The following is a 13,573-nucleotide window of genomic DNA, read 5'->3' as shown; positions in this document are numbered from 1 at the left end:
CATCAAATGCTTATAAAATGGTATCCATTGCTTCAAACTATTTTAACTAGGATAGAGTCTTTTCAAGCCTATAAAAGGAGGTCAATACATTATGTTAAAGTAAGAGTTTTGAAGATTAAAGAATACAAAAGGGAGCAATGTAGTTCAACTCATAGTAGAGAATAAGAAAAGTTCCCACTTAGACAAGTATTTTTTTCTCTCCTTTTTTTTCTTAGTGAAATTTATTTGTAAATTAAATTCCTTGAAAGTGATTATCTTTGGATAACTTGTGAGTAAGATATTAAGTAAATCTCTTAGAAAAAGTCGATAGACTTTTTGACTCAAAATAATAATTATTTTGAAAGAAGAGATTTTGGAGGATAATCTCGTATAAAAATTGCTAGCACCTTAATTAACAAGTGATGTATATTTTTTAATGTATAGTAATTTCTAAAGGAAAGAACTTTGACGAGTGAATGTAAGTATTGATTGAACCACTATAAATCAAGATGTCATATTTCCTCTCTTTTCTTTGCTTATCTTATATAAGTTTTTATAGCATAATAAGACTCATAAGCATAAAGTTATTTGTATACATTTTTCTTAATTTGCATAAAGTTTTGAATATATCATTATCATTGCAATTTACATATACACTTGTATACTTGGATTTTATCTTCGTATATAGTTTGTAATCCTAATTTACCTATTTTGGGTTACCTAATCAAGCCAACAGATAGATTCCTCACAGAATCAAACTATTCCTCTAGAAGCTTTATTAGAACAAACTTTCAACTATACTTATCTTGACCAAGTTGGCTTGGTATCTATAGCTGCCCCTTCTTTAGGCTTGTCAATGTGCTCAATCTATGTAGGATGGGCACTTCTTACAACACTTGGGAATCTCCTCTCTTAATCTTCGGTGATAAAAAGGGCTTCGATACTTTTGAGGGCCAACTCTTGCACCCCTTGTTTAGCTAGTTTGGGAGGAATCCCTATCCTTGGCTTTTAAGTACTTTGTCGTCTTGTCCTTTCTCCCTTTAACACACCGTCTTATCTAATGGAACCCCACCTCAATATTTTTCAAACTCAATACGATGGATCATTCACTAATCCCTTGAACTCAAGTGGAGTTATATTCCTTTTGTGATCTTTGATCCTCCCCGGCAATTGGCAGTCACCTTATGTGAAGCTCTCTTCTGTGTGTCTTGCTTGCAACCTCATAACATCATGATCAAATTAAGACTTTTTGATCCTATTAATGCAATTCATGGGGTCTACAACGCCCCTTGGACCAATTTGTTGAAGATTGTTGCTACCTTATCTTTTTCATTAAAAATGGCACTATATCTTATAGTTTTCGTGAGGCCAACAAAGTAATAGATTAGGTCGTGAACTCAATTCATGTTATGAGTTTTGATTGTACTTGAGAACGGGTCTATCTAGAACAACTTGTACAAAATTTAGTCCCTAACATAAGTGGAGCATTTGTAACTATAGTGATTGATAATAGCATTATCTTTTCTTTCTTAAAAAAAAATGCTAAGGATAAGTTATGGTAGGATTTATTGATTTCATATGGGCTGATCTAGGTACGCAGTTCGATGCAAACTAACACATCAATCATGCACATCTACAGTGAGACTTGCTCTAATTCTATAATCAAGACCACTGAATTTTTCACAATTAATACATTGGTGCCCACCAATAAAGCTACATTTTAATAATTATGTCTTGTTTGATTCGTGCATAAAATCTCTTAAATATAAATTAAGTACATATATAACTTTACTCATATTTTATTATAAAACGTAATATTTACTTTAAATAAATTTAGCAAAAATTTCTGTTTAATTAATTAATTAATTATAAATAAGTATGTTAATTATACTTAATAGAGTTCTAATTCATAAAGAAATATTTATAAACGAAACCAAATCCCATCTTAGTACTTACCTAAATATCCAACCCATTAAAGTATACACACCATAGATAATGTCAAACAGAAAAGAGGGTACATTCCATACCGTAATTAGAGGCCGTGGAAGGCCCACGTGGCAAAACCTTTGCCTCTTTAATTAAAATACCATTAAAAAGTGCAAATATTTTAACAGAAAAGACACCCTGCTTTCATGGCCACTGTAGCGATGATTCATGTCCATTGCCATTAGCTGCTGCTTCTCTTCCCCGCTTCCTCTCTCGTCTCCCCTCTCATCGGAGGTATTCCTCCCCCCCAACCCCCCCCCCAAGCGCCCAAGCCCTTCCCCTCCCTCTGTTTTCCCGACTCCCGTTCATCTCTCCGCGTTTCCTCTCCGTCGTCTTCTCCCCTGCACTCCCTCTCCACTCCTCTGTGGTGCCCGCCCCGCCCGCTCCCCCGTCATTCCCTCACCTCATCTCCGTTGTCCTTCCCGGTCGCGTTCCTCGTCGCTCCTCCACCTTCGCCCCGTCACCCCTTTGCTAGATGCGCGCCTAGACGCCGGATCTGAGCATCTTTTTTTTATATAGTTTATTTCACTAAATTCTCCTATTATTTGTGTTGTTCTTTGCTTTGCGGCTCCCCTGCGGGCTCCTCTACTGCTCCGTCACTACTCCGCTACCGCTCTCTCGCCGAATTCGAGCAGTATCTTAGTTTTATTTTCTATTGTGTTGTTGTCTGCTTAGTTGGGGAAGCTCTTTCTCCGGCTCGAAGATTTGTAGGACCTTGCCTTCGACATGGTTGGAGTTGAGGAATCAGAGAGGTAGTCATTAAAAAAATAAAAGCATTAATATTCTTCTTCTTCTTCTTCTTCTTCTTCTTTTTCAGTTATGAAGTTTTAAGAGCTCATCTCAATTGGAATATGTTTGTTTTGTGCTTTTCTACACATTTATCTGCTTCGTTTTGTTTTCCGCTGCATGCTTGTAGTTCGTGGATATAATTTGGCACAATTGTTCATAACCCTAGAAAGCGCCCCCCTGAATTGATTCAAAGTTGGGGATAAAAGGTTTTTTGTTTCTTTTAAATTGTTGATGTCCAGATGTATAAGATTAGTACTTTCAGATTATTTAATGATTTTCTGGATTTGGGTCTCTTTCCTGTCTGTTCCGTAGATATCCTGTAGTTTTATTGAACTATATTTCCTTCTGAGTAAAACAAAGTAGAAAAAAATAAATTGCAACTCTGCTTTTCTAATTTTTTTCCCCTCAATTTGAGCATCATTAGAGCCAGAAGGAACTGCTTTAAATTAAGTTGTTTTACATGACTATTCTTTTGAGATTATCTTTTTTTCGGGGTTATATTTGTCAATGCATCACATATATGGCCTACCTCTACCTGATTACATGTAACCTTCCAGTCACTTGAACAATAGGAAGTTAAGCATAAGCATGTGCTTATTTTTGTCTTAAGATTTCTATCACATTCCAGCCTGCTGCATTTGTAAACTTTATAATGTAAACCATGTGAGATTTTACTCAGATATTAACAGTCACTGATGATTGAATGGGATTCAAGCCCTAATTAGTATTTTGTCTTAGTTCAATGCTGGAATCCTATTAGCATAAGAAATTGCAAATAGGTCTTAGTACTTCCTACCAGCTCAGGAGTGTCACTGGGATACTCAGCACCGTCTGTGATTTTCCTTTATGGCTTGTATATACCGATGCTTATTCATGGATTGTTGAGAGATGGAGAAATTTTAGTATGAGCTCCTTTTCAGTGATTGTGTGGAGACTTTTAAAGGCTTTACCTTCTCTCTTGTAATTGGTGAGTTTGTCTTTGCAGATTTTATATTCTTTGTCCATATTTCTTTTTTTTATCATTTGTGGTCAATTCAACTTTCAACAACTTGAATCAAAGGTCCGGGTGCCATCAAAGGCCAAATTGGCAATTCCCATTATGTGGTTTCTTGTACATAAAAAACTTGTTCAGTGAAGCCATATTCATTGGCTTAATTTATCAAACGAGTTTCAGATATACTGCAAATTTGTTGCCTCTTGTGATTTAATCCCCTTTTATTAGTCTTACAGATCATTTAACCGCCTTCTTCATAGCTCTGAAATACCTTTACCTTTTGGTCCGCAATCTGTTGTTATCATACTTAATGTTTGCGAGCTTCTTACAAGTTGTTCTCTATCTTATATTCATGCTTTGATAGCTTAGCTCTGCAGAATTCCTTTTGGAGACCAGCTGGTCTACTCTACTTTGTTATGTCCATGTTCTCTCCAATATGTAAAGAGTTAGTATCTATTTGAGCAACATATAGGGTTGATAACTCACCTACTACTCTAACAGCTTCAACCTTTAGAGAACAATGTTTTTTATATTTTATATTTTGGCACTCTTTCACTTCTGATGCTTAGATATTTTTATGGGCCTAAAAAATGGACTTGATTTAAATAGGTGGAAGTTTTATATTTTAAATGACGGAATAGCCTAATAGTATTCGAACTTAGGACCTCTACTCTTATACTATATAATAACTCATCTACTATTCTAAAAGTTTAAATTGTTAGAGAAAGATAGTTTTTCTTATTCTAACAAGGAGAGTCTCCACTTGCTACATGATGTGATTCATACTTGATTGAATCATCTTAAAGGACATTGAGCTCCATGAGTTGAGCCAACTTATCTTAATTAAGTCACCTGCTATTTTTGATAGAATCCTATTTAAAAGTCACTTGCTATTTTGAGTCCTAGTTAGCTAAGTTATTTAGTTGGATAAGTCAGTTACTTATTGTAGTAGGAGTCATAATTCGAGTCTGAGTTAGGTTAACCTCTATATATATGTAGAGAGCAGCTCGTTATATTATTAGGCAAGTATTAAAGTTTATCTCCTCAAACCCTGATCTCTCCTATCTATCTCTATCTCCCTCTTCGGCTCATCCCTAGCCGCTGAGCACACCATAGCCGGCTGCCCTTCTCCCTCTTTTGTCTACCGATCCCCCTAGACACTTAGGGCTGGCCTCTTCTCCCCCTTCTTCCTTTCAGATCCCTTGATCTATCCACTCACCAAGCCCTCACCCTTGTTGCCCATGCCTCAACCACCATCAACCCTAGCCGTACTGCACCACCACCACCGTAGCCCTACTACCCTTAAACCACACTATTTCCTTCCATCTTAGCCAGCCAAAACCGGGACATATCACTGCCTTAGATCCACAGATATATTTAAACTATTTCAATGAATGAGTTTGCTTTGTAGCAAAGCATCATCTTATATTAGGTATTTAAATTTCTTCTTTTTCTTATGTCTTAAAACCATGGATATTGTGAGATCATGACACATTGACTGTGTTGCACTTGAGAATACTTTTGATCTTTTAACTTGTAAAATTACATTATTAGCTTACTTTTACTTCATGCATCAGGGAATTATCCAATACTTACCAGTGGTGTTATTTTGGTAAAAATGGTTCAGATAGAAGTTGATTCAGCATATTATTTATTGTTCTTTTTTCCTCATTTGATTTGTAGGTATATTTACTGTTTAAGTTTCTTATTTTATGCATGTATTAGCATGACTTGCATCTATAGACATGGAATGGATTCTTCATCATATGGTTAAATTTTCCAGAAACTGCAACCAAAATACTTATCCTTCAGCAGATGTAGGGAATTTCTTTGAGGAACCATTGCCAGAGATAGAACATCTCCTAGATTCTGCCCAAAAATGTGTTGAAAACATAACACATAAAGATTCAGGTGCAGGTGCAAATGCATCTTCAAGTGCAGGTATGGTATTAATTGCCACCAGCCCTCTCTCAGAGCTAGTGTGGTCTCCGGACAGAGGCTTGAGCCTTAGACATGCTGGTTCCAGTTTAGCTGAAAAGAAGGCTTCCGTTTCATGGAATGCAGAGTCATTCAACATAATAATCTCTTCGCCACAATATGTGAATGATGGAACGAGAGATCCCTCTGTAGGATTTGTAGATAAAATGCAGTTGGAACTAAATGCTGAGGATGCAAGTTCCAAGAAGTTAAGCTTGATCCATTCTCCTCGAAGCACTGCTGATGTGCATTCGGTATCTCCTTCAAGGTCACAGGAGCAAGATTCAAGTAAGTATGAAGTTTCTTATTTTTTGTATGTTTATGACCATTTTATAGGTAATTCTTTAAATTTGTTTTGTGTCAATAATATCCTTAGGATCCAGGGGAGACATCGATATAGTGAACAAGCTGGAAGAAGTTTCTAATGATGAACTTAAAGATAATCAAAAACTGAAGGAGGAAGTTGGCACATGCTCCTCAAGCAGTGACAAGGTTCGTGGTGTTAACAGTGCTGAAAAATATGAAGTCGATGATAACGTTATTCACTATAAGATATCAAGTCCAGGTAATTCCAGCCAGGAATTATACTTTTTTCTTATTAGTTGACTGCTAAAATATATTAGATGTTATTTCATAGGTCCAGATAATAATTGCCCAAGTCCTGAGTCGTCCAATAGTAGAGAGGGACTAAAGCCTGATGTTGCACCAAAAGAACTTCCATGTGCAGCTAAGAAACAGGTTGGAACAAAGAATTGTCAGCCTTCACGCTCGGCAGTAATATCAGCTTATGAAAATTTTATGACAAAAGATGTGACAAAAGTAAGGTCAGCATCAAGCTCGTCTGCAGATCAGAATCATGCTGATTTAGTTTTAGATATTAATTTGAATTGTGGAGAATACTCAGATGATGAACAATCTCAAAAGATGGAAAACAGAACTAATTTTGGTGCTGTTGCAGCTTCACAATCTCTAGATGTACGCCAAGAGGAAAATTTAGAAGCAAATAATAAGGATAATCCTCCGATAAGTGAATATCTGGCATACAATTCGACACCTAGGGATCACAAAAAGTGTAAAGAGAAAGTTCTCTATGATGACGAAGATGGTGGAAACATCGCAAAAGAGAGAGAGGACAGCCATGAAAGTGTGGAAAGCAGTACTAGTAAGAGGCTAACCTTGAAACGAAAAAGAGCACGGAATTCCAGTCTAGAGGCGCCTTTTGGAAGTAAAAGGTTCCAAAATGATGGAGGAGAGAGTTCTTACTCAGGAACTTTGCTCAGAAAGGATAGCTCCTTCTTGCATTGGATATCGTCGATAACCAACAGTCTTTCCATGTCTTATAAATCCACACCTGTCCCACTTGTTCAGAAATCACCTAGCGCTGCGAAAGGAAATTCTGATTCTCCTGCCACCTCACATAATAATGACAAGGAAATTACCTGTGCAACTGTTGGGTTTAGCTCTCTCTTTCAGTCCCTTTACCGCCCAAGTGTCAAGATAAGTTCCAAGAATCACTTGGAGAAATTAAAAGTAGCCACTCAAGAATGTGGTCATTGTAGTCATCATATAGCCAGCGATAGGCTGAAGATTGGTTCAAATAGCATCACCCCTGTGACAATTAAAGAGATGGACTCTTGCTCAAAGAAAGTTCATGTTAATGGTGGAACTTCGGCTATTGGCAGTCTTCATGTTGTCTCTGATCATGAGGATGGCAATTTAAAAAATCAATTTGTAGTTTCTGATGGGAAGCTCAATCAGAATATCCATGAAGTTGAAGAGCTCCCCTTGTCAAGATTTAACGGATCTACCAGTAAATCTACATCTCTTGAGAAGGAAGAGAATGACATAGGACAAACTCGTGGACTGAGAAAAATGGGATCTTCGAGCTCATCAAATAAGGATGGTTCTGGGTCTCCTGCTGAAAAAGGAATTGAAGTACTTGGTTCTGTTCAGCAGAGCTCTTCAACTTTGGCGAATGATAGCAGCAGTGGATTCTTGGGAAGCTTATGGATAACTAGGCTTTTTCCAAAAGTTTTGTCAACCTTGCAGGAGTCGGTACCATGCAGTCCAGCTAGTGACTTAGCTGATGAGAAGTTAAATGGCACTATTAACATGTTAAGTTCTTCCTCTAAAGAAAATGCTGCTTCAAACATGGAACACAACAGTCCAGATAACTGTTGTCTCGTTTACCTTGGAGGTGAAAAATATCATCAAAGTAGAGGAAAACAGAGTTATCCAATTAGTCCTACCGAAAGAAGGGATCAGAAGCTCAAATCTAGATTGAGCCCAATACAGCCTTCACAAAACTTTAAGAAGTCAGAGACTATAGCTTCTCATTTTGCAAAGAGATTGGATGCCCTCAGACACATAAAGCCCTCGTGTTCGAATAACGTGTCAAATGAAGTCACAATCTGCTTTTTCTGTGGAAGGACTGGCCACAACTTAAAAGAATGTTCAGACATAGTTAATTCTAATCTTGAGGGTTTTCCTGAAAATAAGTCATGCAGTGCCACTGACGGATGCATCCTCTGTTCTCAGAGGAAGCACTGGGGCATTGCATGCAGGCATGCATCCTTGAAAGGGAAAAATAATAATACTACTTCTTCCAGTACCTGCAATGTGAGTCATGTCCAGACAGAGAAAAAACCAGTAACTCGCACTTCTCCTAGTTATGATGGGAGGATAATTTTGTGGTCTGGAGACAAAAAGAAGGATCAACAGCATGCTAGTGTATTTCCTCAAGGAGGCCTTATACAAAAATATGAGCCTGTGATTCATACAGCCAGCAGCACAGGTAAACTAGTGACACCATGTGCTAATGTTGCAGATTCAAATCCAGTCCGGGAGGATCTTGCAGAAAGCTCATTAGAGGGACACCAAATGGCTTCGAATTCTATGGAGAATCTGTCAAAGGGAAATCAGATTGTGTCATACTACAACATTTTGCCTAACAAAGTAAGTGGTGAACCAACTGCAATATTTGGAACCCTGAGGAAGCTTCGTTTGTCTCGCATGGATATCATCAGGTAGAGAAAGTATTTCCACATCTTTTTTTCTTCTTTTTTTTTTTTTTTTTTTTTTTTTGAGTTTTTTCTCTACATCCCTTACTAGCATTCATTAGGTTTCGTTTATATAGCATGCACGGAATTGGAAATTGAAAATAGCTGCATCTCTTACTAGCATTAATTAGGTTTTATTTATATAGCTGCACGGAATTGAAAATAAAGTTACATTCTTCCTGGATGAGAAAAAATATCGATTGTTTTATGTTTCATTGTTGCATCAATACCATTTATTGCAGCCTAATAATTAGGAGATATAATTTGGGGAAATCATCTTGTTAGAATAGAAATTTGTGGTGTTGGACATGATCAGAAAACATAGATCTATCTGAAGTTGTGAGATACCATAGTATGCTGACAAAGAGTATCCAGGAATGCTACATTACTGTGATAAAAGTGATATCTAGTAAATCTTTTGTTATGTGTGTCTGCATTCTTAGAAATTTGGCCAAAATCTCTTTCTGAATAATAAAGGGGAGCCCTAGATAGTCTTTACCTAGGTAAAATAAGAAACAAGATAAATTTCTAAAATACATTCTAGTACGTGCAAAAGACACTCTTGTTATGTAACATGCTTGCCTTTCCCAACTTCTTCAGAACATTATGTAAACCTCCAGTAACATAACGTCAGTGATTTGGAGTCCTATGCACTGTTGAGGTAATATCATGTAAAATTTTAAAGTTACATTATTGACATGAGTTATCCAATCATATAACTATCATGGTGATCTTGATAGAAAGTTTAAAAGCTTGACAAGGTGCGTGATTACATGGGCAACACCATCAAACTAGATTTCTGTCTTCTATGGGGAAATTCCAATCACTAGTGTTCTTTTCAATGCCGATTTAATATATGTAATATACTAAATTAAAAAAAAAAAAAAAGCTCGATTTCCTTGATTTAGGGACTCTTACAAATTTTGGTCAAATTCAAAGCTGAAATCTTGAGGTCACTTCTCCTGCCCGTACAGTAGATTAAAAGCCATCTTTTTCCCCACTTAAGTTTGATTTGCTTTTCAGTTCACCATTGTCATTTTTTTTATTGGAATGAACATCATTTTGTGTAAAATGTTGAACAGTATCATTACTTCTCAGCATGTAAATTGGCCTCCCTTGCCTTCTGAGGAACTCATCTCTCTCTTTTATTCATTAATTGCATTGAAGGGTGGTAATAGTTTGACTTCCCTTGCCTTTTGAGGATCTATATATTTCTCTTCTATTCATTTCATATATTGCATGGAAAGGTGGTAACAGTAAGCCATAGCTTGCTGAAGCATGCCAGATGGTATATAATCCGCACGTCTTGCTTGAAGCTGTACCAGTTTCCTGTGTGGATTAAAGATTTCATCTCTAAAGTCTAGCATGCTTTTTTAAACTAGTATTGTTTCACATAACTTTAATCTGATATATGTAAACTGTTGAAAGAAAAGTTTGATTCTCTGAAGCTAGAAGGTATCGAAATATACTTGTAATCTATGGATCTGTCATTTCTAATTTATTGCTCATTTTAGATGGCTGAAATCACCAATTGCAAATGTCACCCTGAAGGGGTTTTTCTTGCGCTTACGACTTGGAAAATGGGAGGAGGGATTTGGAGGAACAGGATACAATGTTGCTTGCATTAATGGTATTTATCTACACCACATTTATGAATCTCTTGCAGAAAATTTCACAAAGGAAAATTGAGATGTTTTGCTTTATAAAACAGTTATTTCTTTCAAAGTAATATTTTGTTATTTTGCAGGTGCAACATGTAAGAATCGCCTTTCTGTTTGCATAGGAAATTTCACATGCTTAGTGGATTGCCGCTTCGTGTCTAATCATGACTTCCTTGAGGTAAAAGTGCATCAGATCCTGTAGTATATACTGCTTCAATTAAAATTGTGATTGTATCACACCTGCAATGGTACAACCAGCTTCTTCTGACTAATTGGATCTTTTGTTACATGCCCTCTATCATGAAGATTCTGAAGGATAATATAGTCCTTTCCAGTCCCTGAGTAAAGAGATTGTGAAGGTTAATCTAATGCATAGATTGGTCTCCAATCTACTAAACCATGTTCAAGCAACCTTAGTGAGGGAACTCCTGAACTGTCTCATAAAAAGCTTGGGATTTTGGACTGAATATGTGGGTTAAGCTTAAATTGGATTATTCTGTTTTTTTTTTTCACCGAGGTTCCAAAACTCAGTATTAAAATCAGGATTGGCTGTCCGAAAAAATAATATGTATCGATTGTATTGACCACCGTTCATATCAAATTGGACTATTTTTTTAATTTTTTCTTCTCTATTTTAAAAAATAATACCTTCTCTCTCTCATTTTTTTTAAATTTTTTTCTCTATTCTCTCTCTTCCTCTTTCAAATTCTTTACTACTGAAAGAATATTTCTGTATTTCTTTGTTTTCTCTATTTCTTCTCTCTCCCTTCACTCCCCCCCCCCCCCATCTTTATCCCTCTCCCTCTTAATGTCGCATCCCTCTATCTGTCTTCCTCACCCTCTCTCTCTCTCTCCCTCCCCTTTTTCCTCTTTCTCTCTCCCTCCCCTTTTTCCTCTTTCTCTTCATGTCGTAACAGAAATCTACTGTAGCAGCAGGAAAAAAGAGAGAAGAAGAAAAAAAACTCACCCGAAGTCATCGAAGATCGAGGTTATCGGATCTTGGTCAGAAACGTCACCGAAGGTTGAGGTCGCCAGTGGTGGATCTGCGGAAGAGGTGAGAAAGAAGAGAGAAGAGAGAGTGAAAAAGAAAAATAAGAGAAAAAGGCTAGGAGAGTGGGAGGGGCCTGGGTCGGACCCAACCTTCTAGCCAGTTTCGAATCGGGATCGACCGATGCAGCCAATTCAGACCCGAAACAACTCGAGCATCGGTCACTAACCAGCCAAAGGGCTGGTTTAGCCAGGATCGGGATCGAGCTAAACTAGAATCCATGCTTTTGACTAATTGAATATTGTTAGCATATAAACATAAAAACTATTGTTCTCTAATAGCTTAAGCTCTAATAGCTTAAGCTTTTAGAGTGGTGAGTCATCATGGTAATAGAATAGAGGTTCTGAATTCGAATCCTATCGGTCACATTTTTGTTAAATTATAAAATCTCCACCTATTTAATTTAAGTCCATTTCTTGGTACCATCAAAGAATCTCATGCCTAGAAATGAGGGAGAGTTTTAGAATAGAAATATAAAAATCGCTGTCCTCTAATAACTTGAGCTTTTAGAGTAATTGTGAGTTTATATAATATTAAAGCTAGAGTTCAGGAGTTCAAATTCTGCCATAAATTTAAATCAAGTTCGCTTATTGGACCTATCAAAATATCTCAATTCCATAAATAAGGGGTGTGTCAGAATATAAATATAGCAATTACCATTGTTCAAAATACAAAGTAAATCTGCCATCTAATATATGGGTCTCCAATGATCCAAATGGAAAGAAAGAAGAGGGTTCCACCAATCTGCTCCACTCCAATACTTCCTAACTGAGGAAGAGAAGGACGAGAGTCAATTTCACATACATCTACGTTGTATTTTGAGATCAATAAGTTAAACATGAGTAAGGTCTAGGTCACTGATGTTCAACTTTTCTGAATTGTAATTGCAGAATATACATAAGTATATTATTTGTTACAAATCTATTGCGTAAACTTTTGAGTGAAATATTGGACCTTGAATAAGGTTTGTAGTGAAGGATTTACAATATCTTTTAGATCTTAATCTTTGCTGATTGATTAAATACTCTTATCTGTTGACTTAAGATCTACCAACTTCCAAATTTTACCCATTTATCTTTGTAACCTTAAACCCCAAGCCCCATCTTCTTCAAACTCCTATCAGGTTGTTTTGGGCCTTCTTCCTCTCTCTACATTAATAAAGTTTATATATAATATATAAGGAGAAACGCATTGATTTTGAACTACAGAAAATATGCTAAGTTATTTGTGTATTGAGTATTGACATCATGTGGCTACTAACCGTTTATCTTGGACAACACACATTGCTAGCCATGTTGTAAAATCCTTGTATTATTACATCCCATCATCTAAAATCATCCGTGAACTTTTATGCTTTCGAATTCATCAATTTCTAGAAGTGGCAGAACTAGTCCTCAGCCACATCTCTTGATGTTTGCAGGATGAACTAAAGGCATGGTGGTCTGCTGTAATGCGAGGTGATATCAAATTACCATCAAGAGAAGAATTGAACAGGAAGCTTCAAGAGATGGAGCTGCTTGATTTCAAGTGACATGTGAATTAACTTTTGATTACCAGTTTCTACATCTTGACAATTAAGAAGGCATATTTGTAGCAGATAGAGCTGTTCGAGTTGCAAAACTCATTCTTAGTCCTGCGACAAATCTCTTAAATGACTCGGCTAGGAATCAGTAAATACTTTCAGTAAGTTGTTACTGCAAATCTGCATGTAGTTGGCTCAAGTAGTTGAGTTTTATATTTATGTGTCCAACCTGATGACAAGCACCATGAAACAATTAGAGGATCTCAGAATACACTCTTCAGAGTTTTAATTATACAGCCAGCTGATTAAGTATATGCATTATGGTTTTTTTTTTTTCGTTATGGGCTTACGGATGTATAAAGTAGGTTTTCGTACCTGTTCAGAATTTTTTTTTCTAGAGGAAAAAAAAAGATTCAAAGCATGGATGTTCAAGAGTATGCTGTATATTTCTTAGGAGTCCTAAATTTTCCTAAACCAAAATCAAGACAAGGGGTTTCAAGGTTGTTTTCTTAACGGAGATTAGTCAAGTTCGCAATCTTATATTTTCTGGAATAAAAT

At 36.6% G+C, this 13,573-nt stretch overlaps 1 protein-coding gene across 7 annotated transcripts; it reads left to right on the top strand.

Moving 5' to 3' along the window:
- The first annotated feature begins 2,122 nt into the window (after nucleotides 1-2,122).
- Nucleotides 2,123-13,327, top strand: LOC140796328 (uncharacterized). 7 transcript variants are annotated; one of them, XM_073149320.1, is made up of 8 exons: nucleotides 2,203-2,717; nucleotides 5,564-5,689; nucleotides 5,813-6,013; nucleotides 6,102-6,290; nucleotides 6,363-8,751; nucleotides 10,299-10,414; nucleotides 10,532-10,623; nucleotides 12,914-13,327. In XM_073149320.1, the coding sequence occupies exons 3-8, from the start codon at nucleotides 5,893-5,895 to the stop codon at nucleotides 13,022-13,024; spliced, it is 3,018 nt and encodes a 1,005-aa protein (XP_073005421.1). In that variant the 5' UTR covers nucleotides 2,203-2,717; nucleotides 5,564-5,689; nucleotides 5,813-5,892; the 3' UTR covers nucleotides 13,025-13,327. The 7 variants fall into 7 exon arrangements, with proteins under 7 accessions (XP_073005416.1, XP_073005419.1, XP_073005420.1 ...); XM_073149315.1 differs by having other exon boundaries at nucleotides 2,123-2,717; nucleotides 5,532-6,013; XM_073149318.1 differs by having other exon boundaries at nucleotides 2,202-2,717; nucleotides 5,564-6,013.
- The last annotated feature ends 246 nt before the right edge of the window (nucleotides 13,328-13,573 follow it).

Source organism: Typha latifolia, chromosome 10 (assembly GCF_019914945.1).
Source record: "Typha latifolia isolate L0001 chromosome 10, TyphaL0001v2, whole genome shotgun sequence".
In the NCBI taxonomy this organism is placed as follows: domain Eukaryota; kingdom Viridiplantae; phylum Streptophyta; class Magnoliopsida; order Poales; family Typhaceae; genus Typha; species Typha latifolia.
The sequence above is the reverse complement of the archived record's forward strand: the minus strand, read 5'-3'. Positions and strand labels throughout refer to the sequence as shown.

What these genes read in the sequence shown, in the direction of transcription:
- LOC140796328 (XM_073149313.1), top strand. Translation starts at nt 5,494, where the DNA reads ATGGAATGGATTCTTCATCATATGGTTAAATTTTCCAGAAACTGCAAC. An exon ending in GTCACAGGAGCAAGATTCAA is followed by an intron (nt 6,014 to 6,101) that starts GTAAGTATGAAG and finishes TAATATCCTTAG; the next exon opens with GATCCAGGGGAGACATCGAT. An exon ending in CTAATCATGACTTCCTTGAG is followed by an intron (nt 10,624 to 12,913) that starts GTAAAAGTGCAT and finishes TGATGTTTGCAG; the next exon opens with GATGAACTAAAGGCATGGTG.